We start from the raw sequence: 21139 nt of genomic DNA, 5'->3' as shown, positions 1-21139 counted from the left end.
GTGGGTGTGGCGGGGTGGGGAGGGGAGGGAGGGGAGGGTGGGGCTGAGTGGGGATGGGTGGGGCTGGGTGGGGAGGGGCTGGTCACCCCGTGGTGCCCTTATAAAACTCAACGTGTAACCTACTCACGCCGGCTCATGCCCGCCCACACAGTCGAGCATATTTACGGAATACACCACGTGGTGGTGCCGCCGTTGACCCTGGCCATTGACCGAGCAGCCCAACGTTCCTACTACCAGCTCCCTCCGCAGGAGAATCTGTTATGTTATCTTATGGTTGTGCCTCTACGTGCCTTTGGCCTTGCTTTACATACCCTTTAACTCTCTAAACATTGGGCCTCGCTCTTTGGCTCTTTAGGTAAAGTCACGTAGTAGGTATAAAATAAATTAAATCCGCGACGTTTCGGGCGCAACACAAGCGTCCGCCGTGAGGTGGGACAATCACAGCAAGAAAACAATTGCTGAAGAGGGCAAAAGGGCTGCTGTGACAAGAGGCTATGTAGGTAAGAGAGGGGTTCAGGAGCCAGGGAGGAGAGAGTAGAGGGGGTGTGGAGTAGGGGCAGTGGAGTGCTGCAAGTGAGTCACATCTAGATTGGGTCTTGCGTTTCATTATAAAGTTACATTTTCCGAAAGCGCACCAACCTGCTCTCATCCGCTTATTTTGTAAGTTTGATCCCAGGCGGCCTTCAGTTTTATGCGTGCCTCTTATGGCAGCCAGGATGCGTTCTTGATAAACGGAACACTTCGTGAAACAGCGCTGTAGGAGGTCATCATAACATGCTTCCAATGGAGATGCATTACCGAATGAGCATTGGTTTTCCTCTGACCAAATATGAGCACTTTATTGGGGTATCAGTACCCGCCTTAATTACAATACTGTGCACATGATAAATGTTTAGAGTTTTTATATGTATTTAAAACAAGTTCAATGGTTAAAGACGTAAGAGTTATTCCTGTACATGTGTAGTGGGTTCTTTAAGACAGCGTAGAGACGAATCGGTAGAGGCAATGCTTATTTATTACAAAGGTGCTTAACACAATACAATACAGCCTTCTACTTGAAGGGGTAACGGCCCCTTCACCCGCTGCTAGCTGAGGAGGTACGGCTTCGGTCTAACTCGCCCTATTCCTGGGCTAGGGTCTCGGGGTCCTCCGGCTAAGGGGGTCCTAGGGGAGGCTAGTCTGACCTGACCCAGCCAAGGTACAGGTCTCGACCACTGGCCACACGGGACCCGTCCCTGATAAGCCACCCACACAGACACACACTCACCTAGCCACCCACACACTCAGTCACTCACTCACCTAGCCACCCACACAGTCACTCACCTAGCCACCCACACACTCAGTCATTCACTCACCTAGCCACCCACACACTCAGTCATTCACTCACCTAGCCGCACACACACACAGTCACTCATTCACGCACTCACCTAGCCACCCACACACTCACCTAGCCACCCACAGACACACAGTCACTCACCTACCCACCCACACAGACACTGTCACTCACTCACCTAGCCACCCACACAGTCACTCACTCACCTAGCCACCCACACAGTCACTCATTCACTCACCTAGCCACCCACACACTCAGTCACTCACTCACCTAGCCACCCACACACTCAGTCACTCACTCACCTAGCCACCCACACACTCAAGTCACTCATTCACTCACTCACCTAGCCACCCACACACACTCATTAACACACTCACCTAGCCACCCACACACTCAGTCACTCATTCACTCAGTCACTCACTTAGCCACCCACACACTCATTCACTCAGTCACTCACCTAGCCACCCACAGACACAGTCACTCATTCACTCAGTGACTCATCTAGCCACCCACACACTCACTCATTCACTCAGTCACTCACTTAGCCACCCACACAGACACTTAGTCACTCATTCAGTCACTCACCTAGCCACCCACAGTCACTCACCTAGCCACCCACACAGTCACTCATTCACGCAGTCACTCACCTAGCCACCCACACATTCACTCACTCATTCACTCAGTCACTCACCTAGCCACCCACACACTCATTCACTCACCTAGCCACCCACACACTCAGTCACTCAGTCACTCACCTAGCCACCCACACACTCAGTCACTCACCTACCCTATGCCCAACTTCCTTCATGTCTCCACGCTCATGTTCAATCGATTCCAGTTCGATGTCAAACATGCATCTCTCCATACTTTTATTTTCAAACACTGTTCTATTTTCTCTTGGGGTTTATAGAAGCACAGTTTGAGGGTGTAGAAGTATGGAACATCTGAGAAAATAAAAACAGGGGAGCCACATGACGTCTTCACTGGAGCACACAAAAACTTAAAACAATGAAGCGATTCTTAGGAGGATCTTTGTCGATGTCGACAAACTCGTTCAGGGAGCTAAGATAATGTTGAGTTGTGATAAGTGAAAGTGCTTGGCTATGTCAACTTTCAATTCCATTCTGTATATGCAAACAACAACGAAATCCAAATCGCCCATAAATAACAACCTGTTAATATATAATACAACAATCTACAACTGCTTTCACTTCCTGCAATTTCACCCAAGGCTGCTAGGCAGCCAGTGTACACAGATGGTGCTATGGTAATAACAAGCGCCCCCCCCCCAAATCTGAACATTAGGTGCTCAACAGAGCGTACGACCAAAGATTTGCCAATAATGCAGCACCGCTTCAATGTCATCGCACCAACACAAATGGCCAACACCCCACAACTTACTTGCGTTCTTCAGGGGGTGATGGTTAATGCACGCCAGAGCCTCCATGGCATCGTTCTTGGTCTCCCACTCCGTCAGGCCGGACACGCTCCTATCGGCTGGACACGTGGACGGACCATTGCTCATGGAGTCATTTGGGTCGTGTAAAACGCAACACCCTTCACCATTTTGATTTAAAGCTTTCGTGACTGCAGGGATTCATATTCTTGGTTCTTTCGGTAAAGTCACCACCACGTAGAAGGGAAACAATAAAATAATAAAAATATAAAACAATAAAATTCTCACGACGTTTCGACTGCAACACAAGCAATCATCATCAGGTGTGAAAACCACAGCAAGAAAATTTGAAAAAAGTGGCGGTTATTTTTAACGTTAGCACCACGGAGAGCGATTTGGCAGTTGTTCAGATGGACGAGTTCATCTATGTTCTGAAAAGAGGAGGGGGGAGACGAAAATAATGGATGCGGTCTGAAAGCCACCGTAAGCGTGAACAATCAATTAAGACCCGAAATGGTTTATCAAATCCTTCCAATGATTGCTAAGCCAGAATCCATCTTCTCGGTTGAAATTGTCTGTGTTTGTATATATTTATTATTTTGTTGTTTCCCTTCTACGTGACTTTACCTAAAGAACCAAGAATATGAAACCCTTTGCCGTGTTTAAAGGGTGGTGTCAGTCGTCGGTGAATTTCTGCAGCAGGAAGGCTTCAGTCCGATGCCTTGGCTACGCTAACACGCTTCAGTCAGCTTGGGCGCGAGTGAATAGCAAGGATTGCTCTCGGGAGAGAATTTCTCACAGGGTTTCTTGAGCATGGCCTCATAGCACACGTTGCAGATCATCTGGTGTCGTGCTGTAAATCAAGCGACGATTGCATGGAGAATACAGTACACGATTTATTCTGTGCCATGACACGTAAGATAAATAATAAACATACTTTGCGGGACTTACTTTTTCCAGAAAACACTTTGAAAGAGCGGGGCTTCGCAATCGACATTTCGTCGCACAGCTGCGGGGACAGAACGGGCGGCGTTCACGTTATAGTTGGTAACAGTTAACGTGCACCGGTAAAGCATTCGGGAGATGTCATTTTAATTGCAGGCACAAATCCCGTTGTCCATTTTTAAATTTACATTCGCCAGCTTTGGAGCAGTCTTTTAAAGTGCTCAGATTATTGTGAACACCAAGCATAGACTCAGGGGGAATGCAACCATTTGCAGAAACAATGTCCAAAGACTGAAATGTAAACCTTTCGAATACGAATGAATATGAATCGTAATGTATTAAACAGGACAAATTAACGCGAGGTGTTGTCTAGTCTGTAACAAAAAAGTCCCTTTGGAACATCGACTGCATTATTTATACATCTTATGTTTTAACCGCTGAAAGGAAACTACATTACACCATTTTACATTTGTCCCGTCACAGGAAACGTGTCATTGGCCACCACAAACTCCACAACATCAATAGGCTCATCTTAAAAACCCACGATTGTTTCACGTGCAAACTTTGGACTTGAATATTTATAAAAGCTTCACCTGGGAAAACTTTTAAAGAAACCGAACGCGCTCCCCTTCTGCGCTGCTGGCAGTAGGCTGAAGGGGCGGCGGGGGCACGGACCTGCGCGAACATCTCGGCCGTGATGTCCGTGGGCGCGTTGAAGAAGTGCAGCACCACGGTGGGACGCTGGTTGCGGTTCTTCGCCGCCTTCTCGCTGTTGGCGTAGCGGTGGTTGTGAGAACCTGCGTAGTCCCTGTAGCTGTCGGTGCCGTCCGGCAGCTCGAACGCCTGGCCCGGCACAATCGACCGCTGCCTCGACACGCTGCCAAGACGAGGGCGGAAGGGAGGGAATAGCGCGAAGAAACTGTTTTTAGTTTTTATTTTATCACGTTCCAAATTTCACGTGCTCTTTGGTTCGATTCGGTAAAGTCTCGTGGGTAAAAAATAAAATAACAAAAAATCACGACGTTTCGGCCACAACACAAGTGGCCTTCATCAGGTGAAGGGACCGGACTGTCCAGAGGACAGCGTTGGAGTGAAGACAGCAAGCCCAGGTCGCGTCCTTTAAGCTTGTTGTCGCGGCATCTTTTGAGGAAGGTCAGCGTCTCGATGAGCTTTGACTTCTTGTCCCGTTGTCTGTTGAAAGCTCTAACAGATAGGTGAAAGCCCTCCCCGTAGAGCTTCAAATCTAGAATCCAAATTTCACGTTCGCTATTTCAATAAAGGCCCTCCCCGTAAAGCTTCAAATCTAGAATCCAAATTTCATGTTCGCCACTTCAATAAAGGCTCTGGACAGCAAGTCACCGGGGTCCTCGTGAGCTGTGACGAGTGTTTCGTTCACGGTATTCATCAGCTCTCTTTTTCACCGTCCTAAAATTTAGTCACTTGCACTAAATATTTACTAAAGTTGTCTTCTCTAAATGGAAAGCAGTATCCAATTACATTAACAGGATATGACGAGTTACATTTACCAATTTAACACGGGAACAAAAAGGCTCACCAGAGGTTGATTTTATTTCCAAAGATCTGAGACATATTGAAGTGAAAAACCGCCCTGTGCACGGCGTACTGATCTCCCATCTCGACCATGGCGGCTCCCGGCTTGCTCTTCAGGAACTTAACCTACAAAAATAACAACCCGTAAGATGGTTCAGCATCGTGCAATCTTGCACGAAAATATCTACAAGTTTCGTTGTAACGCATTGTTGAAATGTGAAGTGTTGGCCGAGGGGCCATTAGAAAACATGCACAAAGAACACTTCGCATTGGGTACATTTTTGTAAAGAAAATTACCAAATGTTTATGTTGTCAATCGGTGCACAAATTTGGTCGTGTGAATCTCCCACTTTATATAACACGATCAGCGCACGACGTGCACCACACGCGTGCGTACGCATTGCACCGCGGTTGAACCTTTGGAAGAAAAAAAACGGGGACTCATTTCAAAGCAGGTGCGCGCAACACCCAGCGAAGGCACCTTCTCCATGTCGCCGAAGAGGCAGAGGATGTTAAACACGCGGTCGCAGTTGAAGCGTTCGGCGTCCAAGTCGTACACAATGAGGACCTTGTTGTCGGCCTGCTGGTTCATCATGGCCTGCACGTGCTGGCCCTGGGTACCACCCTGGGGCCCAACCTGGTTGCCCATGCCTACTCCCATGCCCATTCCTCCCCCACCGCCCATGCCGTCGCCGCCAGATCCGTAGTCGACGCCCGGTGGTGGTGGCTGCTGGTGGCCTGTGACGCAAACACACAAGAGGGGGAAACGCATCGTGAACTAGCTGAAACTCTCTAAACTTCTCTGAAAAACAGATTTATGATAACCATCATCTTACACACGTGTGCCCTTTCCTATAAGGTCAGGTAACCCAGGAATCACCACTCTACTCCTTGGAGACACTGGAAAACATTGGTCCAGAAGACTCAGTTGCCTAGGGAATAGACTAAACTAGTTTTTATTTTAGGTTGAGGGCCACCAAGCTAGAGCTCTTATTCAGCATAGCTTGTTTTAAATACCCAATACATCTGATAGCTATTGGAAATATCGTCTCTTAAAACACAAAGCAACTCATACGTTGCAATTGTTAATCGCAAAAAAAGGTTTTTAGGATGCACCTTAACACTAATTCCAAATAAGAAATGTTCTCAACAGGCAGCAGGTTCTTTCAATCTGACAGCAAGCTGAAGGAAACCGAAATTATAGCATTCGCAACAAGGGGATTACCTCCACAGTCGCCACCACCGCAAGCGTGTGCTTTGGGATGGTCGCCAAGGAGAGACGTTTGCTTCGCTGGCATCATTGCATTGTCCTCTGAAAACAACAAAAAAACGATCACCAAATTCACCCACGGGAAACATAAGCGCTCATTGCTGCACAAAATAAGGACAATCCAAAAAATGCATTCTGCACCCAGAACATTCACATGACCAACACATTAAGAAATTCCGGGCACACTCCACACGGGGGCGCGCTGCGTCTGTCGATAAAAACAATTGGCGGTATTTTTTAAAATGCAGATTTCACACGGCGCAACATAAATAACGAGCACCATACAAAATACAGCGCGTAAAGAAACGCTCATCGCAAGAAGAAGAAAAAACAAAATTTATTCGAGGTGTACAGATGCACGCGACAAATTGTTCCGAGGTGCGGCGTCAGCGAGTGTCCGTGGTTGCCGCCTGCGATGCCCGCTCATTTCTTACCCAGTCTACGCTTCGACGGGAACACAAAGTTGCCCAGAGTCGGGCGGCGGCTGACGACCCATCGCGAGGAGGATGCAACAGAAAGGCCGGCGCCTTCTTTCCTGCGCCAACAGCAGTCACGCTTGGCACAAATGCACCCCCCCGCGTTGTCCGTGCCACCGCACCTCTCGCTCTCCGGCGACCCTTTTTGGTTTGGGGCTTAAAATTGGGACGCTTGAAGTGGGCGACGGGGCCTTACGAACCTTTAAAATGAAAAAGATCGCCGCTTATAAACCGATGCGAAATGCGTTGTGTCTGGCATCTGCAATGTCAAAATCCTCGTTTGCAAACAAAACTTTAGCAAGGCAGTCTAAACGTACGAGCGTGGAGGTAAATTCTCACCAACGGAGCGATTTTAAGCCCCAAACGCATCGGCACGCGTTCCGTTCGGCTTATTTCCAAGTCCCGTTCGCGGTGAATGCGGGCTTTCGTCGCTCCCGGCTTCTTCGCGGCGGTTCCGGTGCTTTGCCGGTCTGTCAGCGCCGTGTCCCCCGGTGCCTGCGGCTGGACGCAGGTTATCCGATGGCCTCTGCCAAGCGGCACGTGGCGGTTGCGGTGCAGCGGACGCGGCGTGCTGCGCCGAGTGCCGAGTGTTCCGTGACGTGGCGCTGCAGGCGTGGGGGGCGCGGGTCGGCCGTGCGTGTCACAGCGGTGGCGGCGTGTTGGTTGCATGGTCCCCGGTGCCTCCCAAGTGCCGACGAGGATGTCGCCAATGTCGCCGTTCGTGTCGTCGCCGTTCACGTCGGTGGCTGTTGGCTGCCGGGCGCTTGATTGCTCGTGTGTTGCTTGCAAATTGCCTCGTGTGCTTGTGTGCGGCAATGCTCGCAGATGCTCCTTGTAGCGTTGATGTTGGGAGTGAGGAAAATACTCTTCGAAGCGTTTACGGAAATTTGGCGATTAAATCAAACCGCACCGTGTCCCTGAAGCTCCCTTGATAAAGTGGCGAGACTTACCTCTTCGGAAACTAATATCTGTGCGTACACACAATGTACTCGGGACAAAGATACCATTTTCCTGTTCAGGCTCAATCGTACCAAATTAAAAGGGTTACTTTATAATAAGTGATATTTTCAATCGTAAATATCGGCTTTTCTGACATCCTCTAAGCTTCTCCGCTTAGTATCCAGACACCACATAATGCAGTCAAGGTTTCTCAACCCTACAAAATATAAAAACGCAACGTGCAATGTCCACCTCAAATATGCCAGTGAAAGTTGGCACCTACTTCTGATCCAACAGACACACACCCTGGTAAATCTAAATATAAAAGTAAAACCTTGGATTGCGAGTAACTTGGTCTGCAAGTGTTTTGCAAGACGAGCTAAAATTGAAAATAAATATTAACTTGATAAACGAGCGAGGTCTTGCAATACGAGCAGTGTACGTGTAGACACACTTTGTACTGCCGTGAGTCACGTGATCACACAACTGATAGACGAGTGCTTTGATGTACGAGCGCTTTGGATTACAAACACGTTCCCGGAACGAATTATGCTCGCAATGCAAGGTTTTACACTGTAGTGTAAAAATGCCCAGCCTTGATACACCCCGAACAACCGAGTACCCGCCTATGGGCCACATGCACTTGACGTTGGGAAAATCTTCAAAGCTGATCAAAATCTAAAACGCCACCAACTTAATGGCAATGTCTATCGCATGTCCAGTACCAGGGCAACAGCTTTAATGGTAACAAAAAAATTAATCCAATGGATTATTGAACACTCCAGCAGCCACATGCCTCCTTGTGAATCCTGTTCTTCACAACATTCACTTATACTGCCACATTGTTGTGAAGGGTAAACTAGAAAAACAAAGTACAAGGGCAGGAGTTTAAAACCAATCTGCCCAGAGTAAACTACGCAAGCTTAGCATGGGCTAAAAAAACACAAAGATTATTTAGTTATATGTTGCGCTAGCTGTTACTACCCGGCTTCGCCCGGGACTTGGATCCACCACGCCCGGCCGCCTTTGTCTCCCCAGTGGCGATGTTCACACACCACAGCAGTTACTCGTTTGAGGCTGAGTCGACCTAGGGGAGGCCCAGGACCGGTTAAAATAATCGTCACCGGTGGTGGCGGTGAGCGGGAATCGAACTTGGGTCGCCGGGTTCGTAGCGCAGCGTAGCGCTAACCGCTACACTACGGGTCACGTGACAGATTTGACGTCACAGCTCACTTGCCGTGCAAAAAATAAATGCATTATCGAGCTCCCCCCCCCCCCAAAAAACAAAAGTGTATTTGTGTAATGTTTGCACGGTGTACAGTCTGGAAAGTACCCACATGGCAAATTTCCAGTTTGTTGCATGTCGGGAAGTACGCTAAACATTTTGAACAGACACACATATTCACAACTTTGCCTTTTATATATATGGAGAAGATAGGTATAAACGAAAATAACCTTGACCAGCTCTACACAATTGCAGTGATTGCATGATTGATACAAAAGAGGGGAATGGCGTTTCAAATAACTTCCTGTGACAACGACCAAGTTCTGTAGATTGTAAACAGTACACCAATGTGCTTCAAGACAACCAAGTGTCTGCAGGTGTGACATTTTTCTGCAACCAAAATCTCAAGTGCAGAAGCTGCATTATCCTCTTGAGAACGCTCCAAACTTCCCCCTCTACTTGGCCACTGATCTTCAAGTATAACACGGCAAAGCCGGCCGCGTACAGAAAGTCAATGCCTGTTTCATCACGCCGTGCACACCCCCCAGCCCTTGCGTTAAAAACGTCACCCCCCACACACCCGAGGGCTCACCACCACCAGCTGTCGAGAGAGCGCGGCTCTGATATGCTCAATATTGGTCTTACCTTGCTTGAGGCCAGGGTTGGTGAAGTCCCAGGTATCAGAGTCATTTTTAAACACATTCAGACGCGTCGCCTGTAAAGAGGACACAGCAGGGGGAAAAGATAAACATTATTCGTGGCCAGCATATAGGGCATAGATGCTGGGAAAAAATTATATAACTTTAGAACCTTCTTTGGTTCTTTCGGTAAAGTCACCACATAGAATGAGGATAAAATAATAAAATAAAACAATAAAATTCTCACGACGTTTCGGCCACAACACAAGTGGCCTTCTTCAGGTGAAAGGAACAAACCTGTCGTCCCGACCTTGTGTTGTGGCCGAAACGTCGTGATAATTTTATTGTTTTATTTTATTATTTTATTCTCATTCTACGTGGTGACTTTACCGAAAGAACCAAAGAAGATGAATCCTTGCAGTCACGAAAGCTTTAAATCGAAACTTTAGAACCATTTAAAATTTACAAGCATAATAATTATTAAGCGGTCATTACCCCCGAGACAATTACGGCACGCAACTTGCGGTAAAGCCGAGGTACTTAACGCAACCCTTAACCTCCTGGGAGATGAATGAATAAGAGCTGCCACACGTAGCAAGTCAACGATAAGCTAAACTTTCGCACCGTACGTAGCAAAAGCGTGCTTATCGGAGTTGTGGGAAAACAGTGGCCTTCTGCCACCAGTTTTTTTTTTAAGATCACGTGTTGATTATCCCTCTTCGTTGGAACAAGCTCCCTTCGTGTTTGCAGATAAAAATCGCTATCCCTCGGTGGCCTATTTAAATTCCAAACTTGTTTAATCGCACATAAGTTTGGCATGCTCTGCCTAACTCGGTATTATTTATTCGCAGTGTTCCTCGTGTACTGTAAAGCGTTAGCCTTGATCGTATACCTCAAAAATGTTGAAGTGCCATAACCCCGTTATGAAAATGATGCATTCGTTATTACTGTTCTGTAATTTTATTTCCTGCTAACAATGTAACATCTCCCCTCAGGTACTCTGCAGGTCTCGCAAAGCAGCCTATGGCTGAATGTTAATCACCCGTCACCAAATAAAATCGAATTGAAAACCAACTCTACCCTTCCCACTGGATGCGAATTTTACATTAACTGGCTCAGGGCACTGGCTCAGATGAGAACCACCCTCACACGGTAATATCAATTGGGAAAAGTTTGACTTTAGACAACGGCAAGGATGCCCGTCATGCACAATGGGTTGTTGTAGGTTGTGGGGCTGTGTGGTGGGCAGCTGTAAAATCCATTGGGTGCATTGTATTTCTATGCAGCCACAATATATGCTACACTCCTTTACCCCGCACACAAGTCAAATAACCCCCACAACAGGCATCGAGTGCAGAAGCCCTCATCTAGCAATGAATTGCCGTGTGTATTCAGCATTATTTGCTCACCAAAGTGGTCAATTCATAATATTAAATGAAATCTTTGGTCTGCGGGTGAAAAAACCCAGGTTGTGGTGCACACACTTGTGAATGTACAAAGTATCGGTTGTACTTGCCCTTGCATAGTCCACTATGAGAGTACAGCAGCCCGAATAGATGTCCGCTCCATTCAGAGATGAGTTCGCTCTCTCGGCGCTCTCAACCGAAACAAACGTGGCCAAAAATTAAGGAAAACACGACCATTTCATTTTAAAAACAATACATTTAGCATCTCCAAAATAACACGTAAAATTACGTGAATGGCGGACATATCGTTACGGTTATGCATCTCGTTGAAAGGATATTCCACAAAGGCCTGCAGGCCATTCTTCCTGAAGATAACAATGCGTTGCAGAGGCCCAAATGGTTTGCAAATGTTGTAAAGCACATCCTGCAGGACCACATGGAGCACACAAACGCAGCGAGGTGATTTTGCACGCATTACCAAGTAAATTTGAAAAGCTTTTTTTCCAGTGAATTTTTAAGATCGAGCCATACAGGACATCAACGCTTTCCAAAATCAACATTAGGTCTATATATTGTTTTTTATTCAATGCCATTGGTAGACTTCAAAGCACAAACAAAAAACACGACTTCAATTGCCTCAAATGAACCAAAGGATCAATGTAATTTCCTTAGCAAAGCCATTCACTGTAATCCAAAACGGACATAATTTCACTCGTATAAATGAAACATGCGCGTGTGTGCGTGGCACACCCGACAAACTATTCACACATTAATGTCCAGCTGCTGTAAGTGTAACAATGCCCACCGTGGTGATGGGGTAGATGGGGTTGAGAATGGTGAAGAGCAGGATGTGGTTGCTGTTGCCGTTGTCCCCCGGGACGCCAGGGCGCCAAAGCTTCTAGCTGGTAGAGAAGTTAAAGTAGGCCGGCTGCCCGCACACGTAGACGGAGCCCTTGGACGAGTAGTCGACGCAGCTGCGGGAGCTCTCCGGGTCTTCAAACTCCACCAGCGCCTGCCGCGTCTTGGGTATCATCACCACGTAGCTGCACGGAGGGAGCGATTCAAACGAGTGCCGTTATTCAAAGATGTGGCCGACTTTAAAACGCATGCCTGTTGTTGTTAATGTTAAACACGAGGTTGGTCTGCTCCAAGTCACCTCATTTGATCTCAAGAAATGTTTCAATGCATGCAACGGAGTGGAGACTGGTTGGATGCAGGTTAGATGCCACGTCCCATTTCAGTTTGGCAGTGTAGTACGTTGGAATTGAATGTACTGTAAGAATATAATTATATTTAAAATACATCTTGAGGGTAATGTAGTCTTCTTCTGTCGATGTATCACCTGACAAACGAAGCCTCTTCAAACGTACATAAACAAGGTACGTGTGTGCACCATTTCAATACGAGATATTAATTTTTAACACGGTTACTAATCACAGTTGAACGTGTGCCGCTTTTGTCAGACGGCACAACAAAAGCAGCAGCGGCACTTTAATTCGGAGGGAATTCGTGACTTGGGGAAATTGAAAATCAAACGGTTTTTGTTTCCATTTAAAGCTTTCGTGACTGCAAGGATTCATCTTCTTTGGTTCTTTCGGTATAGTCGCGTAGAATGAGAATAAAATAATAAATTAATAAAAAAAAACACAATAAAATTCTCACGACGTTTCGGCCACAACACAAGTCGCCTTCATCAGGTGAAGGGACGAGACTGTCCCATTTCAGTTTGGCAGTCTCGTCCCTTCACCTGATGAAGGCCACTTGTGTTGTGGCCCGAAACGTCGTGAGAATTTTATCGTGTTATTTTTATTAATTTATTATTTTATTCTCATTCTACGCGGTGGTGACTTTACCGAAAGAACCCCAAAGAAGATGAAGTGGTTTTTGGTTGGTCACTTCAGGCTGGCAAGGCCCCGAGTAAGCCACGCACGGCGTCGCCGATCACGCCGTGACGTGGGCAACGCCGCGCCCTCTCGTCCACCGCCACACGCGGCCACGACTTTTTATTTACGGAAGTGGTTCTTGAGCTTTAACCTGCAGCCTTGCCACCCCCCCTTTGGTTCTCAATATTTTTTTTAAAACGTACAATGTTTATTAATTTAGAGGTTTGATGGAACAAAGTAGCGGTGCGTACGTGCCCGTGCTCAATGTGTTTCGATGGATTTACCTTGTTAAAAAATAATCTGGCACGTCTTGCACCCCCAGAAAGGGCATCTCCCACCCCGTGCTTAAGAACCATCGAGTATTTTTGTGTTATGCAATTTCTTGAGTTATTGAACCGAAAATCGGTAATACTCGAATTTCCAAGGTCTACGTTCACTCCACGTCCGCAAACACCACCACCACAACAATAATAACAATAATAACAACACCAATAACAATAATAACTATAATAACAACAATAATCTTTGTTTTTTTTTCGGTAAAGTCACGTATAAATAAGAATTAATAAAATTACATAATAGCGTACGACGTTTCGGTTGCAACACAAGCAGCCATCATCAGGTACAGAAGAGCTAAATTTAAGAGAGAGGGGAAACACATAACCCCAGATGTATATACAGACACCCAAGTAGGGGGGAACTAACACCGACACAATAGGGGACATAGAGAGAGAAGCATACCAAACAGACAAGAGTTTAGCAGAATTTGGAAACCAAATAAAGCAACATAGACGGTCGGTCAAAACACAATTAACGCAAAGCCTGGTTGATTACGTTATTTCAAAGATTGCTAAATTGCAAGTTAAGTATGAAATTTAAGATACAGACGGCACACACACACATAGACATTCAAGTACAGCAGACCAGCACAGGTACAAGCACACAGTGAAGTCGCCTTAAATAGGCAGAGAAGGCAAGGCTGAGAGACAATGGGACATATTAGCATGAGAAGGCAAGGCTGAGAGACAATGGGACATTTTAGCATGAGAAGGCAAGGCTGAGAGACAATGGGACATTTTAGCATGAGGTATGCATAGAGCAAAGTGGAGCACGGCAGCAAACATTCGGAAGCACCAAGACCGACACACAGGCAGAGACAGCACAGAGAAACAAATCCAAGCACAGACACAAAGGCAGATACACAAGCAGAGACAACACAAGACAACACAAAGACAGACACAAAGATACAGACCTTATACCTCCCCGTAGAGGCGGTTTAAACTTGGTTCAAAGCTTTCGTGACTGCAGGAATTAATCTTTGGTGTTTTCGGTAAACAACAATAAACAATAATAATACAGCTTTCTTCCCCATGCGGGCAACGGTCACCACCGACTGGTCACCTGACTAGGCCAAAGTACCGCACGGCCTCCACGAGGTCCGACTCGAGGGCTGTGTCCGAGAGTCCCCGCACGTGAACCACAGCCGACGGTGGGGGCTTGTGTGGGTCCTCAAACGTGTCCTGTGCACGTCGGCAAGGAAGCAAACTCAACACGACTATTGTGCAAAGCTGTTGTTTCCTCCTATACCGAGAAGACAGTTTTCAGTTTCATTTATTTGGTATAGCCCTGTGAGCCATTTGGCTCTTGAATCGGGTGCAACCGCAACAAACAAAAACATGAACAATAAAAACATCTTAAAGTGACTTTGTGTGACTGTGCAAACAAAAAATCCAGGAAAAAACAGCAAAATAATCCTTGAAATAGCACCGTACACCAACGCTGTGTGCAAAAATCCCAGTGGGATGCAAGTCAAACAACAACAACCACAAGACAACTAAGATTAAAGCCATCAGTCTAACTCCGTACTACAACAAAACAATCATGGCCAAACCATAAAACTTTTTCAAAATCACCAAAATAAAGCCAAGGCTAACATCGCCGGCAAGTGATATCGGAGCAGATGCAGACACTTGCATTAAAGGGCTTTTTAAATCTGCATCCGTTTGGCAAAAAATGGCCATAGCTCAGTGCCATCATTTCAGTAATCGCTAAGAACGTTCGCGAGTTTAACTTTAAATCTAAACGGCCCTCGAGTTACAAACTCTGGAACTCGCATCCCCCACCGCCAGGTGCGCTTTTGTAGACGCTGTAAAGTTTTATTCCGCAAAGTTTTTAATCACATTGGGGAGGGTCGAAGAGCTACCCCACGACGCTATCGCGTGGGACATTTAACATATCGGTATTTTAACTTAATTAGTATTTTAACTTTTGATTTAAAGCTTTCGTGACTGCAGGGATTAATATTCTTGGTTCTTCCGGAAAAGTCACCACGTAGAAGGGAAACAATAAAATAATAAAAATATAAAACAATACAATTCTCACGACGTTTTGACTGCAACACAAGAAGCAATCATCATCAGGTGTGAAAACCACAGCAAGAAAATTTGAATAAAAGTGGCATTTTTTTTAACGTCAGCACCACGGAGAGCGATTTGAGAGTTTGTTCAGATGGACCAGTCCATCTATGTTCTGAAAAGAGGAGGGGGGAGACGAAAATAATGGATGCGGTCTGAAAGCCACCGTAAGCGTGAACAATTAAGACCCGAAATGGTTTATCAAATCCTTCCAATGATTGTTAAGCCAGAATCCATCTTCTCGGTTGAAATTGTCTCTGTGCTTGTATATGTGGATAGCCTCATGAACGAATTTCTCCTGGTAGGCAATGTTTTTATTCGTGGTCCGCCAGGAAGTGTCTGTGTTGTTGGCCTGACTGGATGTGCTTCACATAATGTTGTTTCAGGTTTGTTGAATTCTCGTCTCTCATCTTTTGCTGTATTTACCTCCGTGATTTGTTCTTGACACCTGATGAAGATCGCTTGCGTTGTGATGGAAACGTCGTGATTGTTTTTTGTTTTAATATAATTTTATTGTATTTCTACATACGTGACTTTACCGAAAAAAACAATGAGTAATGTTTTTATTGTTTCATATTTTTTTATTATTTTAGTTCAGTGCAAAGAGAATACCCACCCTTAGAAGAGAAAACGCCGTATAAAAAAATTACACTGGAAATAGCCCAAAGTGTTAACGAACACGAAATCCACGTTTACCAAAACGCGTTTTACTGAACGTAAGCAGAGCCTAGCGATGCTGTGGTCCGCGTGGTCCATCCCCAACACCAACAACGAGAAGCTCTTCGCAACGGCACTGGAATCTGCGAGTTACAAAGCTAAACAATCACGTTAAATAATATAAACACGGCTGGTGGTGGTGGTGGCACGTCGCCTGAGTGAAGCCTCTGGCCCAGGCCTCACAACGAGGCTCTGGGCGAGGAGAAGTAAAAGAAACATCTTCTCGTTATAAAAACACCTCGTCAAGTCGCTCGTCACTGACGCTCACCATCGCGCCCGCCTGGACGCGGTCGTTGCCTTCGCCATTGACTCCCAGGCGCTTGGCCGCGTGCCGGGCGGCGGAGGTCAACATCGTCGTGATGGCGTGGAGCGCCGGAGGGAATCGATTCGCGATCCTGTCGCTCGAAAACGACGCCCGCGCGGATCGCCGAGCGTCAGCGGCAGCAGCGGGCGGCGGCGGCGGGGCGATTCCAACGCGTGACATCGATTCTCGGATCGATGTGGCCTCTGGCGATGTTCGCGCGGCTTGGTGTGACCCCACAGCCACTCGTCACGTGACGCCTCTCTCGGCCGACTGGGGCCGGCGACGGAGATCTGAAGCAGTCGTGGGCCTCCCCCTAGGTCGGACTCGGACTACATAATTAAATTTGATTAAATTTTTATAATATTAAATAAATAATAATAAATGATAAATAAAAATAATCAAATTTGATTATTGTAAAAGCATTATAAATAAATAAAAAAATCCAACAATCACATTTTATTACTTTTAAATAAGAATAAATAAAAACCACGTTTTATTATTTTTAAAATAAGATTAAATAAATAAAAAACATACATTAAAATAATAAAATGTGATTGTTTTAAATAATAAAGAAATATACATTATAAGTTAAAATAATCAAATTGGATTATTTTTAAATAATAATGATTAAATAATAAAATAATTGACCTATTTCGATCACTTTTACATAATAAATAAAGGCAGAAATATTTAATTAATAATTTAGCCTTTCTTTATAACCACAAATAATCACATTTGATTATTTTAAATAATAAGTAAATAAAATTTCGTTTAAAATGTAACTAATCAAATTTGATTATATTTAAATAAGAATAAATAAATAAAAATAATGAAATCTGATTATTATATGAATTAAAAAAAGAGGGATGACATTGTCATCCTCTCAGCCGACAAGGTCAATGCCACTGTCATCATGGATAAAATAGAATATAACAACAAAATTAAAGAATTACTCAATGATGGTAGCTATACAAAAATAAAAAGAGATCCCACCAACAGCCTCGTCATACAAACCAAAATCATTTCTGATTCAACCACATTAATTGATCAAACCAAACAGTTCTCGTTGAAACCTTCTGCTGCCAGGCCACCAAGATTATACGGCTTACCAAAAATACATGAAGTAGCACCCTTCGTCCCATCGTCTCTACTACAGTGAGGGAAAAAAGTATTTGATCCCCCGCTGATTTTGTACGTTTGCCCACTGACTCAACACTGCCCATAGACTCAACACTGCACCATAGACTCAACACTGCACCACCATAGACTCAACACTGTACCATAGACTCAGCACTGCACCATAGACTCAACACCGCACCATAGACTCAACACTGCCCATAGACTCAACACTGCACCATAGACTCAACACTGCACCATAGACTCAACACTGCACCATAGACTCAACACTGCACCATAGATTCAACACTGCCCATAGACTCAACACTGCCCATAGACTCAACACTGCCCATATACTCAACACTGCACCATAGACTCAACACTGCACCATAGACTCAGCACTGCACCATAGACTCAGCACTGCACCATAGACTCAACACTACACCATAGACTCAGCACTGCACCATAGACTCAGCACTGCACCATAGACTCAACACTGCACAATAGACTCAGCACTGTACCATAGACTCAGCACTGCACCATAGACTCAGCACTGCACCATAGACTCAACACTGCACCATAGACTCAGCACTGCACCATAGACTCAGCACTATACCATAGACTCAACACTGCACCATAGACTCAACACTGCACCATAGACTCAACACTGCCCATAGACTCAACACTGCACCATAGACTCAACACCGCACCATAGACTTAACACTGCCCACTGACTCAACACTGCACCATAGACTCAACACTGCCCATAGACTCAGCACTGCACCATAGACTCAGCACTGCACCATAGACTCAACACTGCACCATAGACTCAACACCGCACCATAGACTCAACACTGCCCACTGACTCAACACTGCACCATAGACTCAGCACTACACCATAGACTCAACACTGCCCATAGGGGGATCCCTGCCTAGGGGTGTGAGGGGTCAAGGGGATCCCTGCCTAGGGGGTGTGAGGGGTCAAGGGGATCCCTGCCTAGGGGGTGTGAGGGGTCAAGGGGATCCCTGCCTAGGGGGTGTGAGGGGTCAAGGGGATCCCTGCCTAGGGGGTGTGAGGGGTTTTACTGGCACGAAGTTTTCGCCGAGGCTTCGCGGTCCGCCCCTCTAGGCCGCTGTAACTTTATTGACACCACGCGGTTCCTGTAACTTTATTGACACCACGTGGTGTCTGTAACTTTATTGACACCACGTGTGTCACTGTGTGTCGCTGTGTCACTGTGTACACTGTGTGTGTGTACACTGTGTCACTGTGTGTGTGTACACTGTGTGTGTACACTGTGTGTGTGTACACTGTGTGTGTGTACTGTGTGTCACTGTGTGTCACTGTGTGTACACTGTGTGATGTACTGTGTGTCACTGTGTGTGTGTCGCTGTGTGTCACTGTGTGTGGGGAGCGATAGTGTAGCGGTTAGCGCGCTGCGCTATGAACCTGGCGACCCGGGTTCGATTCCCGCTCACGGCCAACACCAGTGACGATTATCTGAACCGGTCCCGGGCTTCCCCTAGGTCGACTCAGCCTAAAATGAGTACCTGGTGCGGTGTGTAAACATTGCCACTAGGGAGACAAAGGCGGTCGGGCGTGGTGCTGGCCACCCACCCCCTCGTGTACCGTTCAGGCCTTCATAGGTGCTCGCTAACAGCACTTGCCCCTACAGTCTAAGGCTATATGGGGGATCTTCAGCAGTTTCTATTGCTGTGGTTGTCCCACCTGATGACGATTGCTTGTGTTGTGATCTAAACGCCGTGATCTGTTATGTTTCTACCCACGTGGTGACTTTACCGAAATAACTCAAGAGTGTGGATTCCTGCAGTCACGACAGCTTCGAATCAAGATTACCTACAAACAACACAACTGAGATGACGAAAAAAGTATTTGATCCCCCGCTGATTTTGTACGTTTGCCCACTGACTCAACACTGCCCATAGACTCAACACTGCACCATAGACTCAACACTGCACCACCATAGACTCAACACTGTACCATAGACTCAGCACTGCACGATAGACTCAACACCGCACCATAGACTCAACACTGCCCATAGACTCAACACTGCACCATAGACTCAACACTGCACCATAGACTCAACACTGCACCATAGACTCAACACTGCACCATAGATTCAACACTGCCCATAGACTCAACACTGCCCATAGACTCAACACTGCCCATATACTCAACACTGCACCATAGACTCAACACTGCACCATAGACTCAGCACTGCACCATAGACTCAGCACTGCACCATAGACTCAACACTACACCATAGACTCAGCACTGCACCATAGACTCAGCACTGCACCATAGACTCAACACTGCACAATAGACTCAGCACTGTACCATAGACTCAGCACTGCACCATAGACTCAGCACTGCACCATAGACTCAACACTGCACCATAGACTCAGCACTGCACCATAGACTCAGCACTGTACCATAGACTCAACACTGCACCATAGACTCAACACTGCACCATAGACTCAACACTGCCCATAGACTCAACACTGCACCATAGACTCAACACCGCACCATAGACTTAACACTGCCCACTGACTCAACACTGCACCATAGACTCAACACTGCCCATAGACTCAGCACTGCACCATAGACTCAGCACTGCACCATAGACTCAACACTGCACCATAGACTCAACACCGCACCATAGACTCAACACTGCCCACTGACTCAACACTGCACCATAGACTCAGCACTACACCATAGACTCAACACTGCCCATAGGGGGATCCCTGCCTAGGGGTGTGAGGGGTCAAGGGGATCCCTGCCTAGGGGGTGTGAGGGGTCAAGGGGATCCCTGCCTAGGGGGTGTGAGGGGTCAAGGGGATCCCTGCCTAGGGGGTGTGAGGGGTCAAGGGGATCCCTGCCTAGGGGGTGTGAGGGGTTTTACTGGCACGAAGTTTTCGCCGAGGCTTCGCGGTCCGCCCCTCTAGGCCGCTGTAATTTTATTGACACCACGCGGTTCCTGTAACTTTATTGACACCACGTGGTGTCTGTAACTTTATTGACACCACGTGTGTCACTGTGTGTCGCTGTGTCACTGTGTACACTGTGTGTGTGTACACTGTGTCACTGTGTGTGTACACTGTGTGTGTGTACACTGTGTGTGTGTACTGTGTGTCACTGTGTGTCCACTGTGTGATGTACTGTGTGTCACTGTGTGTGTGTCGCTGTGTGTCACTGTGTGTGGGGAGCGATAGTGTAGCGGTTAGCGCGCTGCGCTATGAACCTGGCGACCCGGGTTCGATTCCCGCTCACGGCCAACACCAGTGACGATTATCTGAACCGGTCCCGGGCTTCCCCTAGGTCGACTCAGCCTAAAATGAGTACCTGGTGCGGTGTGTAAACATTGCCACTAGGGAGACAAAGGCGGTCGGGCGTGGTGCTGGCCACCCACCCCCTCGTGTACCGTTCAGGCCTTCATAGGTGCTCGCTAACAGCACTTGCCCCTACAGTCTAAGGCTATATGGGGGATCTTTGTATCTTTGTTTT

The 21139-nt window shown here is 46.6% G+C and overlaps 1 protein-coding gene across 1 annotated transcript; it reads right to left on the bottom strand.

Moving 5' to 3' along the window:
- Positions 1-997: 997 nt before the first annotated feature.
- LOC142912309 (heterogeneous nuclear ribonucleoprotein L-like) lies at positions 998-12076 on the bottom strand. The gene is made up of 11 exons (XM_076060474.1): positions 11985-12076; positions 11518-11603; positions 11290-11386; positions 9781-9850; positions 6451-6537; positions 5707-5963; positions 5230-5351; positions 4350-4551; positions 3681-3738; positions 2735-2830; positions 998-2277 (listed from the first exon to the last, which is right to left on the bottom strand). The coding sequence occupies exons 5-11, from the start codon at positions 6524-6526 to the stop codon at positions 2138-2140; spliced, it is 951 nt and encodes a 316-aa protein (XP_075916589.1). The 5' UTR covers positions 6527-6537; positions 9781-9850; positions 11290-11386; positions 11518-11603; positions 11985-12076; the 3' UTR covers positions 998-2137.
- Positions 12077-21139: the final 9063 nt, after the last annotated feature.

Source organism: Petromyzon marinus, unplaced genomic scaffold (genome assembly GCF_048934315.1).
Source record: "Petromyzon marinus isolate PM22_M1 ecotype Great Lakes invasive population unplaced genomic scaffold, UKy_Petmar_22M1.pri1.0 PM_G_Scaffold_2, whole genome shotgun sequence".
In the NCBI taxonomy this organism is placed as follows: Eukaryota; Metazoa; Chordata; class Hyperoartia; order Petromyzontiformes; family Petromyzontidae; genus Petromyzon; species Petromyzon marinus.
The sequence above is the reverse complement of the archived record's forward strand: the minus strand, read 5'-3'. Positions and strand labels throughout refer to the sequence as shown.